Source organism: Chinchilla lanigera, unplaced genomic scaffold, assembly GCF_000276665.1.
Source record: "Chinchilla lanigera isolate Chin_1 unplaced genomic scaffold, ChiLan1.0 scaffold00082, whole genome shotgun sequence".
Classification (NCBI taxonomy): Eukaryota; Metazoa; Chordata; class Mammalia; order Rodentia; family Chinchillidae; genus Chinchilla; species Chinchilla lanigera.
Window position 1 is genome coordinate 1,503,457 of NW_004955483.1, and position 25,938 is coordinate 1,529,394.

At 40.1% G+C, this 25,938-nt stretch overlaps 1 protein-coding gene across 5 annotated transcripts in view; it reads right to left on the reverse strand.

Moving 5' to 3' along the window:
- Lrrc16a (leucine rich repeat containing 16A) overlaps positions 1 to 25,938 on the reverse strand; it is a 306,943-nt gene that overhangs the window by 39,601 nt on the left and 241,404 nt on the right. For all 5 annotated transcript variants that reach the window (XM_013503829.1, XM_013503832.1, XM_005403347.2 and 2 more), the window contains 2 exons: positions 23,256 to 23,343; positions 20,820 to 20,969 (listed from right to left, as the gene is read on the reverse strand). In XM_013503829.1, coding sequence (XP_013359283.1) covers positions 20,820 to 20,969; positions 23,256 to 23,343 — 238 coding nt within the window. The remainder of the gene's footprint in view (positions 1 to 20,819; positions 20,970 to 23,255; positions 23,344 to 25,938) is intronic.

The following is a 25,938-nucleotide window of genomic DNA, read 5'->3' on the forward strand; positions in this document are numbered from 1 at the left end:
AATAATTGGGCTCCAATTTCTTTTTCAGTAAAGACTTGACAATAGATACCACATATATGTAAAGCATATGAAAATTATAGCATTTCATAATTTTAAATAAATGAAAAGGAACTATAATTATATGTTAATATACATATAAAAGAATGGATACAATATGTAAAGAAATCCATTTACAATCTGATGTCTATCTGAAAATGGAACATTTACGTTAACCTAATTTTAGAGACATATCAAGAAACATAAAAATCATCAGGTGTTTTGGTGACATTAGTTAAAGGGGAACTGGTTTTCTCATGCTCTAGTTTTTGAATGTCCAGAATTTTGAATATCGACCAGTTTGCACAAAGAGAATGCATTCTAGTGTGTTTCATTGCTTTCCTATATCTTGTATGCTCTTTACAAGTACAAACAATTCCTCGTTATATTTCCCAAGAAACTCTTCCACTGAATTTATCATATCTGTTGGCTCTAAAGTTTTGCTACGTTTAGGAGCTAACAGCTTTTAGTTAAAGGAGAACCTGCAATCAGTAGTTTTTATAGCTAGTATTAAGATGCAACCAATTTCAATCTCTTTCTCTCATGGAACTTACGCATAAAAGCAGACAGAAAAAAGTGGATCTTACTTCTCTCACATTTTTCCTTCAATGGATTTTTTTCTTCCTTAGCGTATAGCGTATACACAGAGTGCATATACAGAAAACATACACTTGCACAATCTTACTGGACTATTCCTACAATCCAAGTACATAGAAATCTAAAGCAATGAAATGCAAAAACAAACTAAGAATATTCACCCAGTGTTTGTCTAGAAATCTGGTTTGCTTATATTCCTCCCATCAACAGTTGGGTTGAGGGACTGTATCCTGGGGGAAAAACAACATTTTACCTTTTGGGGGGGATGACAGTTACCTTTCTTTTTGTATAAAAAAAGAGAAAGGTTAATTCTTTTTAGATTGCTTTTTAGTCCTCGTTGATCTCTCAGGACGCCTGCCAGCGCCTCAGTATCATCTGATCACAGCCTCTCCACCAGACACAAGGGCAGAGGTGCATATCCCAAATGGAGTTCTCATAAACCAACCATGATGGACACTGTCACCTGTTATGCTAAGCCTAGACAAATTAGCTTATTTTTAAAACTGTATTTCATGAGTAAGGAAATTTCAATATTCACATCCTAAGAGCAGGGCATGGTGGCGTACGACGGTAATCCCAGCACTCAGGAGGCTGAGACAGGAGAGTTGTTTCAAGTTCGAGGCCAGCCTGGGCTACAAAGTGAGTTCGAGACCACCTGAACTGCATAGTGAGACCCTCTCTCCAGGAAAAAAGAAAATCATATCTTAAAGAAGTATGAGGAAAATCATGTTAAACCTTTATTTTCAAATATTTTTCAAATATATTTTCACTTTATAAAAGTGTTTCACTTTTTATAAAAGGGTTTCACTTTTTAAAAGACTGGCAAGATCCAAGACATCTTGCCAGGATCCAAGACATCTTGCCAGATCTAAGACATCTCCAGGAAAAAAAAAAATCATATCTTAAAGAAATATGAGGAAAATCATGTTAAACCTTTATTTTCAAATATATTTTCACTTTATAAAAGTGTTTCACTTTTTATAAAAGGGTTTTACTTTTTAAGAAGAAAAACCATCAATAAATCTCATTGTGGCATGCACACATGTAACGTGAAGAAACTAGCTGTATTTTCTAAGAATCCAAAAGTAACATCAATTGCAAAGTTACTCTGATTAAATTATTGTGCAAGCAGCTCTCAATAGAGACACAGATGTCCACTCTAACCACAAGGTAAAAGCTAACGCTGGAACCTTATAAATCACACATTATCGTTTTCTTGTCAAACCCACTTTTAGCAGGTAATTTCTAGACATATTAATTTTTTAAAACAACAGATTGTTGGTGTCACCATGAAAATAGCGTTAGGTAGTCTCCTTACTTGATTTGCTAAGTTTACACAAAGTGCAATAAATAAAAATCTTATTCCAAGCTCAAGAAGCCAGTGTCACTTTTTCCCTGCTCAAGGTTTAGAAAACCAAACATTACCCATTGAAAAGCAGATCAGGAAAATCTTCTAATACAAAAAGCAAATCTTAATGCTAATTTTCTACAATTAGCATTATGGGTGTGAAATAAGTAATATGACAGGAATCAAAGAAAAAAACAAAAGCCTGAAAGTTTTGTGGTCATGCCTCTTTTCCTAATTACAGGAGTAGCATGAGCACTTTTCTTATGTGTGACAGTAGCTTCTTCATCAACATTCCCTTGCTTTTGGGCACACAGTAGGGGTTATTTTACATGTATCTCCTGTCTTACTGGCTGACCCATTTTGTAAAACCCAATCTTTTTTTTTTTTTTTTTTGAGACAGAGTCTAGCTGGGCAGTTCAAGCTGTCCTTGAGCTTGCTATGTATCCCAGGCTGGCCTAGAACTTACGGCGATCCTCCTGCTTCAGTCTCTCAAGTGCTGGGATTACAGGTATGTACTACCATGCCCAGCTGTAAAACCCAATCTTGTCTCTAAATTGTTGACCCAGGATCTGCAGATGGATGACAATACTACAGTTTCCCAGAACACTAGCCAGGCAGCACAGAAGCAAACAGAGCACAAGAATGTCCACTAGGGTAGCAAGAAACTGCAGAGCCACCAAAAAAATACTTACACTTGTACAGCAGAGAGTCTCCATGCAGCAAAAAGAAAGGAAAAAAACATGAATGGAAGAGAGATAAAGCAGCAGCATTACTAGAAGAGGGAAGGAAGGGGGAAAGAGAGAGAGAGAGAGAGAGAGAGAGAGACCATTCACAAAGAAATAGAAAAGCTTAAAATACATAAAAAGCTTTCATAGCAAAGCAGTTAGGCGAGAATGAGGCCAAAATATTAGTAGCTCAAGGCATGTAACTGAGATTTTTAGAAGCAAAAGCACAATTAAAGCTGGAGAAACTACAGACACTCTTACACACAGGTGTTACTTCTTGCAAAGTGTTGTAAAGTGCCATCTATCAGGCCCACAAGGGGATGGTGACCCCCACGTGGGAGATGGGGACTTCGTCAGCTCCAAAGGCACATTGTGGACAGAACACTGGACAGGTTTCTCTGGAAGCCCCATGCAAGTCCTGGCTCTGGGGTCAAGGGCTACTCCCTACAGCAACATGGGGACAGTGCATCTATGGTCCTTTCAGAGGACTATGGACAGGGCCTCTTCTCAGGGGTGGTTACATCACTCTGTGCTCCCCACTGCATTTCAGGATGCAGTCACTTTGAACTATTAATACTTCTGAGGAAAGGATCAGATGTCAACAACCAGCACAGTTATCTCCTTAAAATATCCCTAACCATTTAGGATGCCTTGTCCCCTGCTGGGAATTTAGGTCATCTGACATTTTACAATAACTGTCTAGTTAAATAATTTTTAAAATCCCACTGGCCATCAATAACAGGACCTTATTTTTATTATTTTAAAAAATTACAAAAACAAAAAGTAATTCCAGTTGTAGAACATCAGTCTTCTTGAAAGCACTGCAGTGTGACAGAAAAATCCTCTTAAACTTCCTTTTAAAACATGATCTAAGGAAAGCTATCTACTGCATCTACCCTGGGCTGATGTATTTTTTAAAAAACCTTTATTTTTTTGTTTCAATTGTTCCCAATACAAAATGAGAGGAAAATACAGGGCTCCTTAATTGTGCATGTAAACGCGTGGGGGTCTCTTCAGAGGAAAGGCGGCCCCGTAAGTGAAAAATGTTTCTCAGCACCACTCCAGCCTCCCTCATCAACAGTGCTGCTTTATCAGAAAGGTTTCCACTGGCAACATCTGGAACCAGAATTCTAATTTCATACTTTATTAGGCAATTTTCTTCAAATATGAATCATTTTGTGACCTATCAAATGAACACGAGAATAGCCTTGCTGAATGTGAAAGAGAAAAAGTAAAACATATATTTTCAAATCTTCTTGATTTGCCGGAAATAAAGACTACTGTCTGTCTTCAAAATCTTCCATAAAGATGGGATTAGGGACACATACAGATGAGGGTCATAGCTGATGGGTAGGCACCATATATAATTTTAGACTTTCATTCTCCTACTGAAAGGTTAATTCAATGAGACAAGTACTCTATCTCAATTACACACCTAATGATCATTATAAGTGAGGGCAAGGAACCTTTCAATTGGTTCAACTCCTAAAGTGACAGGCAAGCCAAAAAAAATTCCTATTTAGAGGGAAACCATGGCAACAGCGGATGCAGTGTTTTAGCGAGATGAAGACCATCACGCATGTATATTTTTTGGAGCTCATTTAGGCTCCACTGATTTTGACCCCTTCCTGATCAGACGAGGAAGGGAAAAATGTGCAGTCACCCTTTCTAGGGAACACGACTCACACTGCCAGCTCTGGTGTCCAATGAATGGTCTCAGGTCCCAGATCTGACACATTCTTACTTCTGGCTTGTGGACCTTCATCCAATGTTATTGTGAAATCAGGTCTTGGTTACCTACCTTTTATAATAAATTATTGTGAAGATTAAATAAGAAGTCAATCAGCGACTTCCCAGTGCTTCAATAATTGGTCATGACAATAAGCACTGTCAATGTGATCATTTTTTCAGCCTGCTATTCTCAAAGAAAAACAGGCAGAAGGAGCATTAGTAAGAAGTAGACTTATCACAGCAAAAAACAGAACAATTACCAAGCCTAGCAAGAGGGGAACAAGTAAACTGAGGCATAGAACAGCAGCTAAATAAATGACAGAACAGCAGCTAAAAAGAAGGCACACTGTCATCAGCAGCAACATAAACAATCTCAGAATACTGAGTGAAAGAAGTAAGTTTGAGAAAGACACACATGGTATGATGCCATGTATGTACATTCCAAAATATACAAAACACCACTATGCATGAGTGCATGTATGTGTGAACAAAACAACACACAAGAGGTAATCAAATCCAAGGTGCTTCCCATGGGAGGAGAGAAGAGTGGGGTGGGAAGCAGTGGTCAAATGAGGCTGTTACGTCAGTCTTTGGGTGGGAAGGATAAGTCCAGATTCTCTCATGTCCACATCTAGCACCTGAGAGCCTGGAAAGTGTTGTTCAGTGTGAGTGAATGACATCACTGCATTAATCCAGGGTTCACCCTGCTGAGAACCATCACTACTATAACCGTCATCACCAGAAAGAAACAAAAAAGAAACAACTATCATCATCCGATAGAAACACAAAATAGAGAGGCTGCATTGTTATAAAGAACAGTTACATTAGATAAAATTATTTCATGAAAAATTTATTCTTATTTTTTCAAATTCATGTTAGATTAATGAAAACTTCCCCACAGACGAGAGTTTTATCATAAATTGGTGTCTACACCATTGACCATTAAACTCTTCAAATGTATACATCTACCCTGCTCTTCAACTATTTAACCTAAGCAATTTCAAATTTCTATTAAATAAAGGAGTACAAGGATGGTATAATAAACACAAATATATTTTTCACTTAGGTTAACCAATAGTTAACATTTTGTCATTCCAAATTATTCTCTCTCTTTTTCTCTCTCTCTGTTACACATATATAATTATAGGTTACACCATTTAAAGGTTGTTGACATCCTGACATCTCACCCTTATATATTTCTGCATAAATACCCTAAGAATTACACATCCTTCTACATAAGCACACTATCATATCTGAGAAAATTAACAACTATATATTATTTAATGCATATAAGTCCATATTCAAATTCCAACTGTCCTTCAAACGAAAATATCTTTTCTCAGATTGAAAATCTAATAGAGCCCACCCCTTACACATAACAGTAACGTGTCTCCCATCTCCTTAGTGCAACCCTCACATCCTCCGCCCTCTGCCCCCAGTACTGCTTCCCTTTGCATACCACTGACTCTCCTGAAGAACCCAGAGCATTTCAGAGACGGCCCCACGGTCTATATGTGTGGAAGCGTTTCTGCATATTTAGACTCTGGTGAAGCATATTTAGCACAAATGCGACACGCTGGATGATGTGCACTACTGGCTGAATGCACAGGTGGCCCATGTGGCAGGTGGTTCCACTGCTGGTTACAGTGTTAGGTTTGATCCCTTGATTGGGAAAGCACTTCCCAACCACTCCACTGTACAGTGCCATTTGCCCTGGTGTTTAACAACTGTGTGCAGTGACACTTTTAGTCCATGAAGAAAAGCAACTATTCTAAGCAACCAATGACAATCTTTACCTCAATTAGTAAATGCAATGGGAACGGTAACACTGAAACCCTATACTTGTTTCATTGTCCTGCAATTTAGTAGCTGACATTCCTTTGCAAACCCTCTAGACCAGGGGTTCCCAACCCGTAAACTATGTACTGGCGCCAACTGTACCTGTATACACAGCCAGTCCCCATCACTGGCATTACCACGTGAGGTCCACCACCTGCAGCATTAGGCTCTCACAGGAGATAAACCCTCCTGCATACTGCATGTGCGAGAGATCTAAGCTGTGTGTTTATATTACAATGTAAGAATAACAGAAATAAAATACACAATAAATGTAATGCCCTTCAATCATGCAAAACCACACCATACCAACACCCCCTCCCCACCATGTGGTTCATGGAAAACTGTCTTCCATGAAATACATTCCTGGTGCCAAAACAGCTGGAGAACACTGCCCCAGGCCTGTGCCCTCTCTGTATTTTCTGAGAATTGCAATAAACTCATGGAGTTTTAAAAATTAATTGAATGGATTGTAAGTAATTGCTGTCATTATTCTTTTAATTTTTTCTGGGGCAAAGAGAATCCCAGCAGAACCCTTTCAATCTAGATTTCTGTGTCCTTCGAAATGATCTCACTGGATTTAGAGCCAACCCTTGCTTCCTGATATAAAACATCCTTGGCTCACCTTGTGCTTTTCCGGGCACTTGTAAAGTAGATATAGTTCATCCCTGTTTAATGAACTGGATTACAAAAATTAAGCATTTCCTACTAGACTTTTCCACTGAGTCAATTCTCGCAGGAACCAAAACTCAGTAATCCTTAATGATATCTAACCAAACATTATTATCACATTTGTGGGATAGGAAGTGATTTTTAATGTATTTCCATTTTCAACAGTCTGAGGTGGTACAAGCCTTGCTGAGAAAAAGAGATGCTGGTTTTCTCCAGGATGGCTGCTGGACTACATGGCGTCTTCTCCTTAAACCCAGAAGAGTATGTATAGGAAAGACTCTGGGAAAGCTGCAGTAAATCAATGGGCAAAAGGACGAACGACTGGAGATTTAGTGGTGTAACACCTTTCCTACCAAGCACAACATAAATCCAGCTATTCACACCACACTCATTAACTTTTACATCCACAGTCTCATTTCGTATAAAAGTTAAATTGGCATCATGATGTTAAATCCAAAGCTTTCTGAGAAGGGCACTGACCAAAAGCTACTGTGAAGGTCACCACAAAGCACCATGGTGAAATTTAAACGGTTCATTTCCTTGTTTTCCAGATCTGCAGGGGTTTTTTTGATATAAGAAAATTCAATCTTTACTTTCCCAACTTTACTATGTTTTTTCCAAGCAATGGTTCACTTTTTATCAATTTTAACTAACTTGAATGTTCTGTTTTCAAGTAAATTTTCATAAGAGCAGTTCAGTGAATGAATTATCTGGTACTGATTAGAAGCAAATACTTTTCCATAAGAATTTGTGTTAGTGCTGGTGGGCATAGAAGCTGATCTACGCTAATAAACAGCTCAACTCTGTGCCCCTGTTTCATTATAATGAAAAGAAAACTGGGAAAATTTGTTAAGTATTTTATTGCACTACTAAACACACTGTTATTACTCACAAGGGTTATAGAAACCTAAATAACATTTTAACCTTTTATTTATAGTGAAAGAACAATGGGGGAAACCCAGAGAGTATCACACATGAGACAGATATTTTATTGTCTTTTTCACACAGGGTCTCCATATGCAGTCCAGGCTGGCCTTGAGCTCACTTTGTAGCTCAGGCTGGTCTCAAACTCATAACGATCCTCCTGCCTCACCCTCCCGAGTGCTGGGATTATGGGCATGCACCACCACGCTCAGCAGAGAAAGACATGTTAAATCCGGATATTTTGAACAATCCATTTACCATGGAAGTCAAGAAGGAAGAGGTGAGGAGAAGACTTAAACGCTCTCGAGGATAAGCATTATGGTGTGGTGACACCAAGATCAAGAAACAAAACTGGCCTAAAATGTTTAACATAACACACTTGCTCTCTCCATAGAATTCTACTTCTACAGATGACAAAAACTAATAGTTTACGACACTAGCAATACCACCAGCAGAAAATAGATCAAAGCCAATGACAATCTGCTTTAACAACTTCAGTAAAGCAGGCTGTAGTGGAGCCAGGTAATGGGAACGGAGGGTGGTTTGAGGGCCTGCTGACCTGGGATTCTGGCTAAGGGGAATCAGTAGCTATTCAGTCACCAGGAGGTCTGGCACTTGCTGATTTATTGATGCAGAGAAAGGAGCTCAAATCTCATTAAGCTTTTCTGAGATTGGGTCCTACAATCCCCATTTCCTGACTCTTCAGCCTTAAATAAAGCTTTGGGTAAAGATGGTTTCCCACCCAAACTCTGTGAAAACTGCCCTGTCTTGGGAACCAAGATCTTTACTGTGTTCACTCTTACTCCTTTTAATTAATGTCCTTCTAAATAAGTTCTCAAAGGGAGGATTTTCAACACACCCCACTCTAAATTATAGATTTTGACAGCTATGTGATTATCATAATCTACTTCACCTGAATCTGTCAAAAGCAATGTAATATTCTTTGTCATTTCTCACTTTTTTATTGGCTTTGATATTGCTTTGAAATAAATTAATGATTCACACCCAAGCTATGGTGAAAAATTAGGTAAATTTTCCATTGAACCTATCCTTTATATGCCACTATGGTGTTATTTTATATTAAAGCAAAACAACTGATTTTCAGTGTCTGTGGATGCAGTTTCTTACTGTTGTCCTGACCTCATATTAACTAAAAAATTTCACATGAATCTTCTACCAATACTTGCCAAAATTAGCTTTAATATTAAATAACTGCATACAGGTGGCCCATCACTCAGTCACCTGGGAAGCAGAGGCCACATGTCCATAACAGGAATCATGATATTTTGTTATGTCATTAATAGAGGATGTACCAGGACCTTCTACAAGGAAAAGCCTTTCTGGCCATGCACAGCTGAGTGTGGCATTTGGTCATGGAGTGAAGTGGACTTGATGAACTTTCCAAAGGCAAAGTCCACCTTGGATTATACAGCCCACCCCGTCCCAGCTTCGATAGGGTTCTGGTCTATGCAGGAACAATGATCTCATGCCTCAATTTTGATAATCAGATCTTAAAGTCTACATCTTGCAAAGCTAGGACCTAAAGTGGGGCTGAATACCACAAGATTGCAGTATAGAAACTGATCCTTAAATCTATTGTTATAACTCTCAGCTTTTCCTGTAACTTTATCTCGCTTTTCCTTTTAATTACTGTTCTGTTAATTATTAAATTTTCCATCCATAATAGTTTCTCAAATAAGGCAGAAGACATCCATCCAATAAATAAATGTATACAAGGTTACATAATCTAGACGTGTGTACGTGTGTGTGTGTGTGTGTGTGTGTGTGTGTGTTCCTTGCAGTTAAATCTGGAACTTGGAAATAATTTTTTAGTTTAGTTTGCAAGTGTGACTTTAGTGAGAAAGTCAGTATGATTTTTCTTCAGCATACACATCAAAGGCCAAAGCTAACAACCATTTATGTCAGGCATTGATTTTGTCAAGGGGTGGTTTGTCATGGAGGTTTGCTCTCAGTTCTTAGAGAGAGAAGATCCTCAGTGGACCTCTAGGCAGTGACAGCGGCTCCCTCTCCTCTGGAGGCATTTGGAAAAATGGGAATTTGGACACACAGCCCAATGTCACTCTGCATTTCTACATGCAAGCTAAAGACTCAAGGTTAAATTTCTTCAAACCCATTAGTTTTTCTAAGCCATAACTAGAATAATTAGAGATGCTTCACAGAGAATTACTTAAATTTATCCAGTCTGACCTACGCAGTCGGTCAAAACTACAAGGTGGAGTTGTTCCCTTTCGCCATCCACCTACACTTCAGGCTACTTTGTTGTTCTCTAATTCCAGCTTAAGCAATTCCACCCCTCCTAAGTCTTTACTCTGTGGAGATATTTGGGTAATCCTCAGATTCTATCAGACAAGAAGGACACTGATCAATTTGAAACTCAGGGTGAGCAGGACAAGCTGATTAACCAGAGACTGAGTCTGAAAGAACCACAGAGGTGTGGGCAGCTGGCAGAGGCCAAGCCCTCAACCCTGGTCTTCCCGCCGCTTGTTCTACCAGTTCAGGTGCCTACCACCCCAGCCACTGCTTGCCCTACACTGGAAGAAATGTGGATTTGCTACCATAAATTTGACCTCTGCACCCAACCCATTGGTGCAAGAGCAAAAGCAAACCTGTAAGCCCAGAATCGGCCTGGGTGATGGACATCAACCACCAAGCACTCAATGTGAAGTCTCAGAACAAAGCCTCTTCCGTTTCCAAACTTCTGGTAATCCAGGCCAGCCTGAAGACTGGGAATTCAGCAGACAGGAAATGGGTTTGGAAGTCAGATCACTAGGAATTGTGCCCCCAACTGTGGCTCCTCTTTATCTCAGGGATTCTCAAGGTTACTACACCTGCCACGCACCACTGCTGTGATGGATCACTGGTCACAAGGGGTCTGGTTTTAATCTTTTCCTGTGTACTTTGCTGACAGCTTGGTATCTAGAATGCTCTTGCTAACTACCCCTCTTAAATGGAAAGATAAGAACTCTTTAATGCAAAGCATTATTTTCTAGAGTTCCAGAGAAATCTGCTGTTACTGATATTTAATTGCATTTGCTATAGAGAAATCAGTAAGACATCACTCCTGTCCTCTCCAGAACAAAGACTCTAAAGAAATGGGAGCCATGCAACTAACTACAATGCAAAGCTAGACATTACATAAAATTTAATGAACAATTATTATGTGCCTGGCACTAATCTAGACACTGGAGCTATACGGACAACAGAATAAAGTACTTCCAGAAGCTTGGCGTATGGGCTTGGGGATGTCACATGTATAAGGCCCAGTACAACATACATAAACATGCATATATCCAGCATGGAAAGTGGACAATAAAAGTACCTAAAGTCATATATAAGTTTGTTTTAGGTCCCGACAAGTGCTGAGAAGATAGAATAGTATGATAGTGTGACCAGAAGACATCACTGGCTAATAAGATCAAGGGAAACTTTGGAAAAGACATGAACCAAGACCCAAACAGTGTGAAGACAGCCACAGGATGGTCGGGGAGGAGTGCTCCCAGCAGAGGGAACAGTAGCTGAGCTGGGAGCCAGGACTTCTGCCAGGGAAATGGGAAGTGGCCACGATGGATGAGGGAAGGGAACAGAGAGGGGACCAGGTCTTGGAACAAGAGAATGAGGAGGGCAGGGACACACTGTGCAGGACCACAAGAGGCAGCTACATTTGATGTGGGTACTGTGAAAGCCAGCAGGGCACCTGGCATCTTACACTGGATGCAGTTTCCCCTGGAGAAAGCACCTGTGGCTCTGAGCTGGGACGGCTGTCTGCAGAGGCAGGAGCCTGAGTTACGTGTCTGCTTCAGGTGCCCAGGCAGGAACCAAAGGGGGCCGGGCTGGGGACAGCAGCAGACAGGACAGAAAGGCAGAGGGCAGATGGAGGCTGGCTGGAAAGTTGGAGACAGAAGTGTACACTAGAGGTAGTACTGTATAGCCAGATGTGGAAGCCTTAGAAACGGGGGAGGAGGGAACTCATTTCCACCTGGTGTACTGAGCATGAGATACTTGTTGGACAGTTAATCGGAGCTGTCACGTGGACGTTGACTATGTAGACTTATAGCTCAAGGTAAGTGAAGGTAAGTGTCATGAATATAAAGGACAGTGTTACAACACTAAGGAGCCCACAGTCAGTCATATCAATAAAGGCCAGCTGATGGGCACAGCCAGACTGTAGCTCTCTAGAGGAGGCAGAGGTAGCGATCAGTTTAGCCCTCTCACCAAGGCACACAGCCACGACTACAGCTCCCTGCTGGATAGCTAGCTGGGCTGCTCCAGCACCTCATTTTCATTTGAGCACCTCTGTCAGCCTGCCCCTCCTTCTGGCATCCTTGCCTCCAATGGCCTTAAAATAAATCACCCCCAATAAGCCGGCAAACTCTTCGGTGAGACCTCTGAGGCACGAGTGACACACACTGCTTTTTCCAGCCTCCTCACCCAACTTCTCCTTCCCCATTCCTCCTGTGATGTCAGAATACCAGAACTGTTCATCCCAGGGCCATGTGCACCCCGCATGTCAGGCCTCTGTGTGTGCTGCTCTCTCTGCTGTTTAGTTGCTCATCTTCCTCCCAGCTAAGTTCTCTTCCAAACACTGCACACCCATTCCTAAGGCCAGTACTATGTGCCGAGCATGATGCTTAGAATCTTCCTCCCGGAAGCATTCCACAATGACACCGACACTGTCCTTCAGGAGCAACCTCCCTTCCACCACATAGCTCCTCCCACCACGTCTGATTTTTCATTTTACAAGGAATAACCATTTTGATCCATAAATGACCTAGGGCTTGTATAGACCAGTAAGACTTTTTTTAAATGAGTAAATTACAATAATGAAGGGGGGCAAAATGGATCCAGACTTCCAGCTGAAAATAAAACATACTACTGGCCCTGACCAGTCTTACAGGTCGAGTATACATTCAGCACTAAGCTGTTCAACTGGCAAAACCATAGTTAGGTACAAGTCCTATTCTGTATCTATGGCATAGAGGGCAAACAGCTCAGTTCCCACCCATTCTGGTGAAGACCTGCAACTTCTTCTGTATGTATTTGTAATGATGGCATTTTGAGATAAACGAACAGCACCCCAACAGTGGCTGCAGCAGTGGTGTAGGTAGTGTAAGTTGCACCTATAATAAACTGTATAGCAACATTTGTTCAAGTGACCTTTAGAGCAGATCATAGACATAACACAAAAAGCAACCTCAGGAAATGCAGTTTTTGGGGATACAAAACAAGAGAAATGAGAAGTCTATTTAGTGGCAACTCTCCAGGGTCCCAGTAGTCTCCTATCCCAGAATCCCTGCTCAGGATCATCCTGGGCTTTCCTGCAAAGCGTTCAGTCAACGCAAGGAGCTACTGTGTGCCTGGTACTTTGGGAAGGTTAAAATAGTGGGTATTTACTAAGCATGAGTTTCTCAAATGTTTAAACTGTGTCCCATCATAAGAACTATACTGTATGTCACACTTCAATTTATACATACATGTACGTATAACTGAAAAAATGTGGTATAACCCAATATTTTATTTCAGATCAATCTTTGTTCTTAAATCCTGGTTACAGCTACTACACTGATATCAAGACTCAGTAATGGGCCTTTTGGCTGGAACCGCCATCTTCCAGTAATTTGCCAAAATGACGAACACAAAGGGAAAGAGGAGAGGAATCTGGTATATGTTCTCTAGGCCTTTTAGAAAACATGGGGTTGTTCCTTTGGCCACATATATGTGAATATACAAAAAGGGTGATATTGTAGACATCAAGGGAATGGGTACTGTGCAAAAAGGAACACCACACAAATGTTACCACGGCAAAACAGGAAGAGTCTACAGTGTTACCCAGCATGCTGTTGGCATTGTTGTAGACAAACAAATTAAGGGCAAGATACCTGCCAAGAGGATTAATGTGCGTATTGAGCATATTAAACATTCAAAGAGGGGGCTGGGGATTTAGCTCAGCGGCAAAAGCGCCTGCCTAGCAAGCGCAAGGTCGTGAGTTCGGTTCCCAGTACCGGAGAAAAACCAAAAAAAAAAAAAAAAACATTCAAAGAGTTGAGACAGCTTCCTGAAATGTGTCAAGGAAAATGATCAGAAAAAGAAGGAAGGCAAAGAGAAAGGTACCTGGATTCAACTGAAGTGCCAGTCTCCTCCGCCCCGAGAAGCGCACTGTGTGAGGACCAGTGGGAAGGAGCCTGAGTGCTGGAACCTATCCCTATGAATTCATGGCATAAGCTGGGGATGGAGCTCTGCCATTCAGTACCTAATTGCCTCTAGGTGGTCTAGGCTCTACTTAAACATAAAAAAATCATCCTGTGTTATAAGGATGGTTTTCTTAACTGACAGGTGCTTGGTGCGTTTACCTCAGAAACAAATATTTGGAGCAGATTTTCATCCCACCTAGTTATTTGTGTCAGGTCTCTACTTTTCAGTGTTTTTCTTGCAGAAAGATATTACTAAGGTATTGTGTAGCAGTATAGCCAGATGGCCAAATATTTATGGAATATTTATATCGGCTTGAAGATCCTGTAAATCACCAGGGAGAAAAGATGTAGCAAAATAAATGGAAGTCACTGCAGTTAAATAAATGGAAGTCCATTTCAGTTAAATAAATTATTTAAAGCACACACACAAAAAAGACTCAGTAATGGGTTGTGACCAGTGCTTTGAAAGATGGATCCTCTGTGAACACAAACCTTTCTTGATGACTTCATTATAGTGGTGGACTCACACCTTACAACACTTAAGCAAGTCCATGCATGGGAATCCCATGAGTGGCCATCCTGGGGCCCACCAGAACTGGCTCTGCCACTGGTGCCCTGTAAAATGGCTCCCTCGGTGGGTAACATATTGACTCATTCTCCTTCCGCTCCGGTGAGAAGCCAAGCATAGGTGGTATACATGGATAGACAGTAAGCGTATGTTGAACGGATGAAAGGCTGGGCTGCATCTTGGCTCAGGCCAGCTTCTTCCAGGCTTTTCCTCCTCTGTCACCAATGTACAAAAATCCTGCTGGAGGACTTCCTATTTCCTCTGTTCCTTCCCCCTCTCTCATGCCACACACACACACACACACACACACACACACACACACATGCATACGAACATCTGTAGTATCTAAAGATAATGTTTCTCCCCATTTTAGTATTGCTTAACTCCAAAATTAATAGGAAATCTTTCATCCAGTAGGGCCTTGGTCTTCAATCTCAACTGTCAAGAAGCACTAAGGGAGAGATGACAGAAGAGGAAGCTGGAGAAGAAAAGGCCTCTGTAGTGCACTGAAAACATGAGGTATCTACAGGCTGAAAAGAGAGGCTGAGCTCAGAGCATTTATTTCACTCCTGTCCTATGCGCTGCACTCGTGTGTGTGGTTGTGGGAAATGAACCTAACTAGTTCGGATTTCACTAAAATTGTTTTCTCTCTAAGCATATACTCCTGCGTCATGAGGCACGCAGAGACAATCAATTCAATGATTTCGATTTTAAAGACATTTAGGGTATCAATGTCATCTGTTTAATTTAGCTTATGAGAGAAGATCAAAATTATCTCCTGCAATTAGTATTACAGGTCAAAATTAAGCTCTTAAGATCTCCCGCTTCAGGCAACAAGTCAGACGCCCAACTTGGACTCTGGTTTTGGGTGCCCTCACGCGGCACAGTTGGTCAGTGCTGTCAGGTGTGTTAGGGATGGGATTCACCAGTCCTCCCTGTCCTCTTCCTTGCCAGTCTGGCTCCTCCTGCAAGCACTAAAGCTGGGAGGTAAGGTAGTCTTTGCTGCTTGAAAAGAGAAGACAGAGGCTTTCCCTGGGCCTCATTTGTCTCTGGGGGAGGCTTCTGAGGACAGTCAACACCACACCAAAGGGCAGACCGCTGCCTGTGGTGGTCACACCAGTTTAAAAGTAAAAGATAAAGGTGCCACTGGATCCTGGGGGAAACAGATGAGCTCTCCAGGGCTGTGGAGTGTGCCCCTGGCATTTCTGTAGGGACTGTCACAAAAGTCTTGGAAACTTGAGGAACGTACAGTGTGCTTCACAGACTCACAAAATGTATTATAACTCTGAGGTTTGCAATTTGAAACTACAGAGTTTTCGTAGGTTGCTTTCTAGTAGTAAAGAGGTTGTACCTCCATTTTCTAAAGTGATATTAATAAGAAATGGACATTGCTGAACTAAATTATATGAAGGAACAAACAATTATAATTTAAACAACCTTCTGCACAGGTTGTGCAGCTAATTTTAAGCCAGGCCTGTACTGGGCAGAACTGTTAACAAATTTGTCCAATTAATAACTGTTGGTATCAGAAAATGAGGCAATTTGTTTACTGGTTTAAAAAATAATATTTTGACCAAGTCAAATAGAACTTTTGCTAAATTTCAGACTATATTAAAAAGCCTAAAAATTATACATTGAAATTTGAATTTGTTAAGAGAAAATAATTGCTGTTTTATCACGGCAGACAGGATTCACAAAGATGTATTCCATAATAATTCAAGCCTTTTAAAATTCTTTTCTTAGGAAACAGCAGTAAGCAGATGAGCTGCTCTTCTGCATGAGTATCTTTTGATTTAAAACTGGTATGACACTCTTTAGAATAATTGAAAGAATTACATACAATTAGTGAAGTAGCTGTGCCTAAGGGGCAGATACTGGCTCTTCACTTGCTGGGCAACACTACCTAAAGCTCCAACTTCTGTTATTTTTTTTTAAAACTGAGTAGAATATTCTCTATATGGTGACAAATTAAATATTTTTAAAAAGTAATCTAGCACAAGAAGTGCACCTTTCAATACACCCAAGGGCTAGGGGGAACCAAAGTTGAAAGAGAGTTTGGAATTCTGCTGTCCAGAGACACACAACTGCAGGAAAAGAACAGATGGTCTATGGACAGTGAGGATTCTAAGGAATATAAATTTTGGCATGACATACAAGGCCTGCATGTTGGAATGGTAAGCAGTACACAGAAAGTTAATTAATTATTGTCACCAGAGAAATAACACATGGACAGGCACAGAATGTCCCAGGTTAGCCACAAGCAGGCAAATTCATTTCCAACAACAGATACAGATTTTTGACACATGTCTCTGATAATGTTTAAAACTGCAGTTTCCATTGGGTTATGTAGCTCTACACCTTTCACCGGTGCAGCTGCTCATACGTTGCCTTCATTTGCAATTAGCAAGCAGCTATTTTACAGAAATCAATGCAGCCTAATAAATCCAATGCAAATTTAATTCTGCTTGTAAGATACACACCACACATGAAATCCATATACTGACTACAGCAGGCGGCTTAGGCACATGACCCGCATTGAGTTAACGTTGGGTTAATGTAACCTGGCCAAGTTAACTTTTCTCCATCTCTCTTTCTTTCTTTGTTAAACAGATACTGATAAGAACTAGTCATAGCCTGTTATGAGGATTTCACCAGTTAACTGTCATGACATATCTGACGTGCCATAGCTACTATGTAAATGTTAACTATATGAACCATAAGACATTAAACCATCTGTGTTTCTGTTCTGGAATTAAAATGATGTCAAAATCTCTTGGAATCAGGAAAAGTGGATTGTGTACGGAAACAACTTCTCCCATTATTTTAAGAGTTCTCATCCCCTCCTCTCTTACCATTTCTCCCTGGGTGAGCCACATTAGCTTTTAGTTGTTTTCTAGCTTAAAAAAAAATTATCTGGTTGGAGACAATGTTTTTAATGATTCCCCTTTTTAACACTATTTCAAAAGAACATTCTTTTGTTTGAACTTTCTGAAATTAAGGTGGATTGGAAGCATAGGCCCCAGGGAGTCTCTCAGCCATTCATGCTTCTGCCCTTGCTTAGGACATAAATTTAATAGTTGCTGACCAAATATTGAATTTCTTACAAAGAAATCAATCATATGGATTACTGTTTCCACGTCATGGAAGGTAATCCTTAAACCCAATTAATATAAATGTCTACACCTAACTTAATGTCCATAAACCTTCCCAAGTGCAATTATAACTATTGGTTCTTTAAGAGAGTAAACACTGAAATGGAAGATTAAATATCCAAGCACAGGGAAAAAAGAGGGGCCCAAATGTTTTACTAAGTTTGCTAAAGCAGTGTTCAAAAGTAGATTTAGAAGATATCATGAAAATTCCAGACAAAAAAGTGACAGGTTCAGTCCTTCAATCAGTAAACAAAAGGTTGGTGATGTGTTGGACTTGCTATGGGCTGCCTGAGGCAAGTTCTTTGGGCAACAAGCAAGTATTATAGGTAACAGTGAAAGTACAGCATTTCCCAAAGCAATCACACTCACTTATTTTCTAGTTCCATCTGTGGCACAATTTCTACCTGTCAGGGACTTTGAATTACAAGTGGGAAAGGTCACACGTGCTTAGGAACTCATGATTCTGCTAATTTTCTACATAATAATCCCGCATCCTAACTTCCTGGATCACTTAAGATAGAAATGTTTCTAAGGAAAATGTACATTTTTATTTAGAAAACCATTCCAAATGCCTCCCTCTTTGAAATTCGGACGGCGAACTTGAAATATTTGGTAGTAGATGTCACAGAGAAACAGTAATGATTTGCTAGTTTGATTATGACAAGTGGCAGGGCAGGTTCTTTTAAAAGCCTCCATCTAAGGCTCTACCTCTTCTAAATTAGCTGCGAGCTTGTATCATTAGTTTAGAATAAGGTGCTGAAGGCTCAAAGAACAGATTTCCTTCTAGAGACGGATGCCCAGGCTTAAGGTAGTGGCTGCAGAAATGGTACCATCTTTGGTGGCTTAGAGCTGATGGGCTGAATATACAGGAAATTATTACAGTGCAAAATCTACCCAACACCTTTTATACAAAAAAAATTTTTCAATAAACTAATAGGAAATTTAACTGCATTTTTACTACATGACAACTTAATAGCAGAGTTAGCACAATGCTTAAAGAAAAAAATTAGGAAAAAAATTCTATATTCATAACAAAAATTCTGCGCTAAGAATTTGTTGTTGTTGGGGCCAGGGATATAGCTCAGCAGCATAAGTGCCTGCCTGGCAATTGCAAGGTCCTGAGTTCCATTCCTGGTACCCCTCCAGAAAAACCCCAAAATCTGCTGTTGTTGTTGTTGTTTTATGGAGGACTCTGTCTTGATCATGTCACTGACTCAACATTCGTGACTCCCTGGATATCAGCAGGTGCACCTCTCAGCAACGGTCCTCCCTGCCATCGCCTGAACACCTGTGCCACAGCACAGCCACCTTCCTGACCTGAGCTGTCTCGGAGGCCCGCCAAAGGGTCTGCCTCTGCTTGTGCCTTTATAATACCACGAGCATCTTTGCAAAATGAAAGCTACTCTGTTCAGATGCACCCAGCTTGGTTCTGACCAGGCCCTGCACCTCTATGTAAAAGGAATTCCTCCCCTCCACTGGGATCCCACCAGCTTTCCTTATACAGAATCAACACCTCCCCTTCCCTCTTGCAAAGCAAAATCCAATCAAGCAAACAAGCAAAACTACTCACAAGCAAATCTTCAAGCCAAGATGCCATAGCTCAGCAAGCCTTTCACATCTCCACTTCTCACCCCAAACCACGCCACTATAAGCGTGGCAAAACCTAGTATTCACTCACGTTTCCTTTAACCCTTTCCAACTCACATGATACCACATGGTTCTGGCAAGAAACATAACATAGAGGTAATTTAAAATTTATACTTCAGATCTATTTCTTATTAATGATATTTTTGCAAGGGTCATCTCACAGCTCCCTGTGACAACATACTCACCAATGCTTCAAAAATGTAAGAAATTTAAAATCTTTATTCAACACACACTTTACACTGTCTCGACAAACAAGTTTTTAAAGCCCTCCACTACAGATCAAATGTATTTGTTGATTTATAGAGTCATGTAGAAAATTATTATTCAGCTTTTTCTAGAGATGTTAGAATGTTACTTGAAATGTTGGATGATATTTTAGGCTTTCTTTGCTATTCTCCTTGGATATGCCAGGGCTTTGCATGAACAGCACTAGAGTATTTTATTCACAGGGTTTAAGAAAATGGTTAACAGTGATTTATAAATTAGGAAACTTCTTAATGCATTACATTCACTTTCAGGCTGGAAAAATAGTACTGGCCATGTCAATGGCTGCATGTAAGAATTCCAAAAGTCAGAAGCCATTGGAGAAATATTTGGGCAGATAAGTAACCCAAACTGATTTTCACCACTGCTCTTTTAGGTCATAAAGAATTACAAAAAAGTGAATATTTTGGTCAAACATAAACATATTGAACAGAGGATGAAAAAGACACACACTGCTTTTCTGATGGTAAAGTGAGAACTGGCAATACATATAATGTACATTTTAAAAGGATTGAGGTAAAATTCTCCTTAGAGGAAAAAGCTATGGAAATGCTCTGGTTTTCTGGCTAGATGGATGTACCACATGAGAGTTAGCAAATGAGTAAGGGATGAAGGCCCAAGGTCAGGGAAAACCATACTGTAGATTCCAATGTCACAAGCACATCAAATGAGGTGAATGAAAAAGAACCTCATCTAAACAGGAAATTCAAATTTAAAGGTCTGCCAAGAAATTGTAACAAAGGAGGAAAAACTGATAGATTCAACAAAGAGATGGTCACCCGATATACTTGAGGAAAACTCTTACATATATTATAATGGCTGATTTATAGTCTCATTTCAGGATATTTTTCCTGTCACTAAGGATCTTTAAAAGTTATATACTGTATTTTTAAATTTTTTTTTTCCTTCCCACAAAGGCTTTAGGCCTTAGAGGGTTGTGCAAATGTGACCGCCTAGAGTCACACTTAGCTGCCTCAGCACAAGATTCTGAAAGAATTATCTGCAGGAAATAGTTTTATTTGGTCTGATTTCAGAGGGGTAAGTTGTTTCAAAACACAATGGCACAGTGCAGTGGATGGCACACTGGTGCCACCAAAGGCCTTATCTTACCATACAAGTATCCAGGTCTTCCAAACGCTCTACTTCCGTCAACTCCTCCATGGTGATGAGAGAGCGCTTTGCTGGCTTCTCCTCAGCCAGTTCGATGTCCAAGGAGTCTTGCTGAGGAAGGGTCTTGCCACGTCTGCTGAAATGCTCAGCCTAGAGGATCAAGATGCCACAGAAGAAATAAAGCAAGGAGTCAGGGCCGAGCTGGCAGGCTGCTCCTGAAGATGTCCTTTCCAAGATGGCGCCTAGGCAAGCAGTCAGCAGCCACTCAGGAATCCCCAACACAGCAGCTGGCCTCTTTTATTATCTCTCTTTGTAAGCTTAAGAGAAATTACAAACCTCCCTTCAACAGTGAGGAGATTAGTCTAGAATAAAATAAGCAGTGTTCTCTTTATTCATTCTATTTGAAAGAATCTTTCTATATCTAGTGCTTTAAAAAGTTAGCTAGTGAGGGAAATAAAATGATTCCAGCTTTTATTATTTTAAAAGAATGAAAGCAAAGAAATTACTAAAAAAATTTATTATTTTTTTAAATTTTTTTATTTTTTTTGTTTTTTTTTGTTTTTCCGGTACTGGGAATCGAGCTCACAACCTTGCACTTGCCAAGCAGGCGCTGTGCCGCTGAGCTAAATCCCCAGCCCGCTAAAAAAATTGAATGACTGTTAGCTATCATTATTTTCAGGCGAGGAATAGCACATTTGATATGATTTACTATAGCCAATGTTATGTTTTAGGTAAACAAAAAAGTTAAATGGTGAGAGGTAGAATGAACTGGGCTGAAATGGAAAATCTCCAGTGTTGGGCTGATTTTACACCAGAAACTATGACTTAATTCTTTTGAAACAATGAGGAGCAGTTGTACAGTCTGTGGCAGCTTTGATAATGCTTCTAAAAAGATAAAAAAAAATGATGTCTGAATTGCAAAAAAAAGTTTCACTTTGAAGACACCATTTCATATAATATCTAATCTCTTATTATAAATTCAAACTAATATATTTGTATGAAAATGAAGTTCCAAACAATAGAAGAGCGTATTCACACACAATTCCTTTTCATGTATAAAAGAATGTATCAGTGCTTCCTGAGTAAGTTCTTCAGTGAAGGACAAATGTAAAAGGTGAGGAAGTCAAACTTTTTGTGTAATTTTTACATGCAGTCTCACTGATCAAACACCCTGTACTGGTGTCTCTAAGGGAGGGTTCTGAGGTAGTTCCTGTGGGTTATCAATTTAAAAATGTTTCTAATAAGAGTGGTGCACTGATTTTGTTTGTGCTTATTTTGTAAAAAGAGGAGTCTGAGGTGGGAGTTCCAAAGAAGGATGCAACTCTCAACTGTGCCAGGATTAAAGAGTAGAGCTTCTTCAACTTTAGCATATAACAGACCAGTCTTCTATGTATTCTAAAACTGGCACAAAATGATATACAGATTAAATACAATGAACAAAATTTTAGAAAAATAATGTGTGTTTGGCTATTGTTGCATGCCTAATTGTTCTAGGAGTTTTCTCATTGCCTCCTGTTGGATCCTCAACTCGTGAGTGGTCGTGACTGGTTTACAGTTTACAAGACAGTGTTACACACTTTTCTCATTTGTCTGCTTCTAGATGTCCCTCTCCCTTTATATTCTCTTTTACTGCGCAAAATCCAACGCCTTAAAACTGGGCCTGTTAATCCTACAGTAAATCAGAAATTTTTTCTCTAGAGTGACATGCATGGTAACATTTTTGAGACATGAGATAGAGCCAGTTTTAAAACCATCTATGCCTTGGAGCACACTTTCAACTTCAAGAAATACGTATCTTCTATTTTTGATCTGTACTGATATTGGAAGTTCCCCTACACCTTAGTACAGGGCCAGTCTATAGATGAGGGACCGTTACTGTTTCTCCTTGGTTCTATCAGAGGCACCTGCTGGGCAGCCAGCAGCCATCAATCACTACGTTATGCCCATTTGCCTCTGGTACTTTCTCTGAACTCCAAATATTTCAATTCCCTCTAGTGCATTACAAAATAATTGTGGCAGAGCAACAAAGTGAGCATCAATAAATTAAACTAAAATTTTAATTTTTAGACCCCAGTCTCAACCTCACTGCTTACCACAACTTTAGGCCTGCAGTATTAGTGAGTGAGATCTCTGGGGACAGCTACTTCTGCTTCCCTGTCATTCCCTCTGGAGAAATCTGAACATGCATGGCTGGAAGCAACAGAGAAGAGGAAGAAAGAAAGACCAGAACCTTAACCCATGCAGCTGAAATCTGAAATCTGAACATGTATGGCTGGAAGCAACAGAGAAGAGGAAGAAAGAAAAACCAGAACCTTAACCCATGCAGCTGCAAAGGGATGAAATGCAGAATGCAAACCACACCCCCATCAGAAGGCCACCCTGTGTCACAGTGCAGCCAAAACTGGAGGCCTTGCTCAAGATGGGTGCGGCACTCACCAGCTTATGGTGGCAGTGTGAGAGTGCGTCCAGGATCTCGTCCACAATCCGATCAGACAGGAAGGAGGCCACCGTCAGCTTCACTTCGCTGTGTGAAAACCACAAGGACAGAGCAGTGTTGGAATTTGTGCAAGGGGAGAAAAGTCACTCACCCTGGACGCTATGGAGATAGGGTCAACCATGAATCTGCTTCTTTGAAAACGGAAATTAGACTGCCTGAACAAGGCTAAATACTTCCAAAAATAAGCCTTAAACACCGCCATAAACACACAGGTAATAGATTCTTTTTACCAATTTCAATCTGCCTCTGTAGTTCCAAAGCTCAAGATTTAATGCTAGAAATGAAAAACATCTGGATAAAGATAAATTTAATGGGAAACACCTATACCATGTGGCAAGGTACAGTTCACCCATTCACAGAAATGGAAACAATCCTGGGCTGGAATGGATTAAGCAAGTCTAGCCTGGTTGCTAAGTCTTAGTTTAATACACACATCCCCCACTCTTTTAGAAAACTACACCAATCTCATGGTGCGGTATTAGCACCATATTATACTGCTTATGCTTTCACTTTTACTTTTTCTCAATACAGTACTAGGGACTGAACCCAGGGCCTTTGCACTGAGCTGCACCTTCAGACCTTTCTTTTCCTTCCCCCCTTTCTTCCTTCCCCCGCCCCCCGTCAATACAAGGTCTTGCTAAGTATCTAAAGTGTCCAGACTGGCTTTAAACTTACAATTGCCCAGTCTCAGCTTCCCAAGGTGCTGGGATTGCTTATCCATCTTTTTTTTAAGAATTTTTTTGTGGGGGGGGGGGTGCTGGGAATCGAACTCAGGACCTTGCACTTGCCAGGCAGGTACTTGGGCTGCTGAGCTATATAAACAGTTCCTGCTTATCCATCTTGCAGTAAAAAATTGCAAATGTAGTCTGCTCTGATGTTTTCTGAACAGAAGTTACTAAAATGTTCAGTTCTGGTTCCGTCTGCTTGAGCTCCCTCTAATAGCACCCAGGTAACAGAAAGTGGTTTGCAGTTTTTACAAACAGATCCAGCCACTAAGGTTTCTATCAGATGGCTGATATTTAGCGTTTTAACAGTGTGGTTTTTGCAAGAATTCAGCTTCCATGTGTGTCTGTAGGGTGGACAACACCATTTTACTACACAGTCGTCCTAAATGCAAAATGCATCTAAAGGTCAACATGCTAGGGACACAAATCCACATTTTGACATTGTCTCAAAAGTTCAGCCTGCTTTTGAGGTCAACAATTTTTATGCTTTCACAGCTGGTAAAGGACTTATCAAAATAAAATTACTTAATCCTAAAGCTAAGTTTGAAAATACATTTGTGTTAACAGGGAAAATCTTTTTCTAATTTAAAGGCTAATTTTTGCATTGAGATTTTTCTGCCTGGGGAACTTTTGGAACTAAGGCAGAAGAACAGAGATACCAGTTCTTTGATTCCTATACTAAAAATGTGCCTGGGCTAAAGATAAAAGGAGGTTTCTTTAATTCCTGTTTATGAAACAAGAGCTCATTAGTTCTTTGGCTTATCTAATATTTCATTATGCCCCAAAGGTGTCCAGGGGCAAGATTCACCTGGGTCTCATTTTAAAAATAGATTATTGAGTCTCACTCCAACTTTCCAGAGGTGCCTGGGAAGTTTGCCTCTGATTCTTTTAAGGCATGCTTGGGAATTACTGTCCTCATACCACTCTCAGCTCAGCAGTTTGTATCTCTCTGTCTCTCCCTTCCTCTCAAGGTGGAAAGGAGTGGTCTATCTATGTCAAATCACAGCACCGAAAGAAAGAAGCTTAAAAATGCAATTATTTTGAACGTTCCATTATTCAAACTGTTCCATTATTTTGCTACTGAGTGCTACACTTTCTTTTGGATTGAGCTTTCAGTATGCAAAACTGCCACAGGAATGCAGTCACTTCTTCCTGAGTGTGCCCAAGTGCCTATAAGTATGATGTACATACATACATATGTGCGTTGGTCCTTTCAACCTATCATGCTCAGGTTAGTGTGTTATAAAAAACCAACCGGCAAGCCAATGTACATAAAGTTGATTAACTGATATGAAGAGTTCTAGTCTCACGGGAAACTTTTGGAATTTGTCCATTTCCGAAATGACCATATGTGACAGAATCTGATACTCCAGTAAAGACATCAAGAGTATGATCTGGTGGTGGCTGAACCCACTATTAGGAAAGAAAAGTGGTCAATACATTGTTTACCTTAATATTTAAAGGAGAGTTAATATTTAATGTTTTAAATGTATTTTGTTTTAAATATATAATACTCTGTTCATTTTCAATGAAAAAATGCAAACATCCATCATAAGTGATGGAATATTTCATAAAATAACTAATATATGGGATACTATACATTCTTTGACAATCTTTTTAATTTCTAAAGTTCTTCCAGCTGCCAACAATTCAGCTGTGCAGGTTGTAAGAACTTAATTAAAACCACAAACAACAAAATCCAAGAGCTGCATCTTAGGCTTGAGACTGTACAGCTCCTGCAGAAACCCTAAATCCTCAAGGTGCTATAACCTAGTTTTAAGGCTGTCACTGTCCATTATCACCCTCGATATGTCACCTTCAATATGCCACCCTTCGATAAAAGCAATGATTTTATGTTTTGGTTTATGCTATTTTGGTGTCTCGTGTTTCTTGCAGG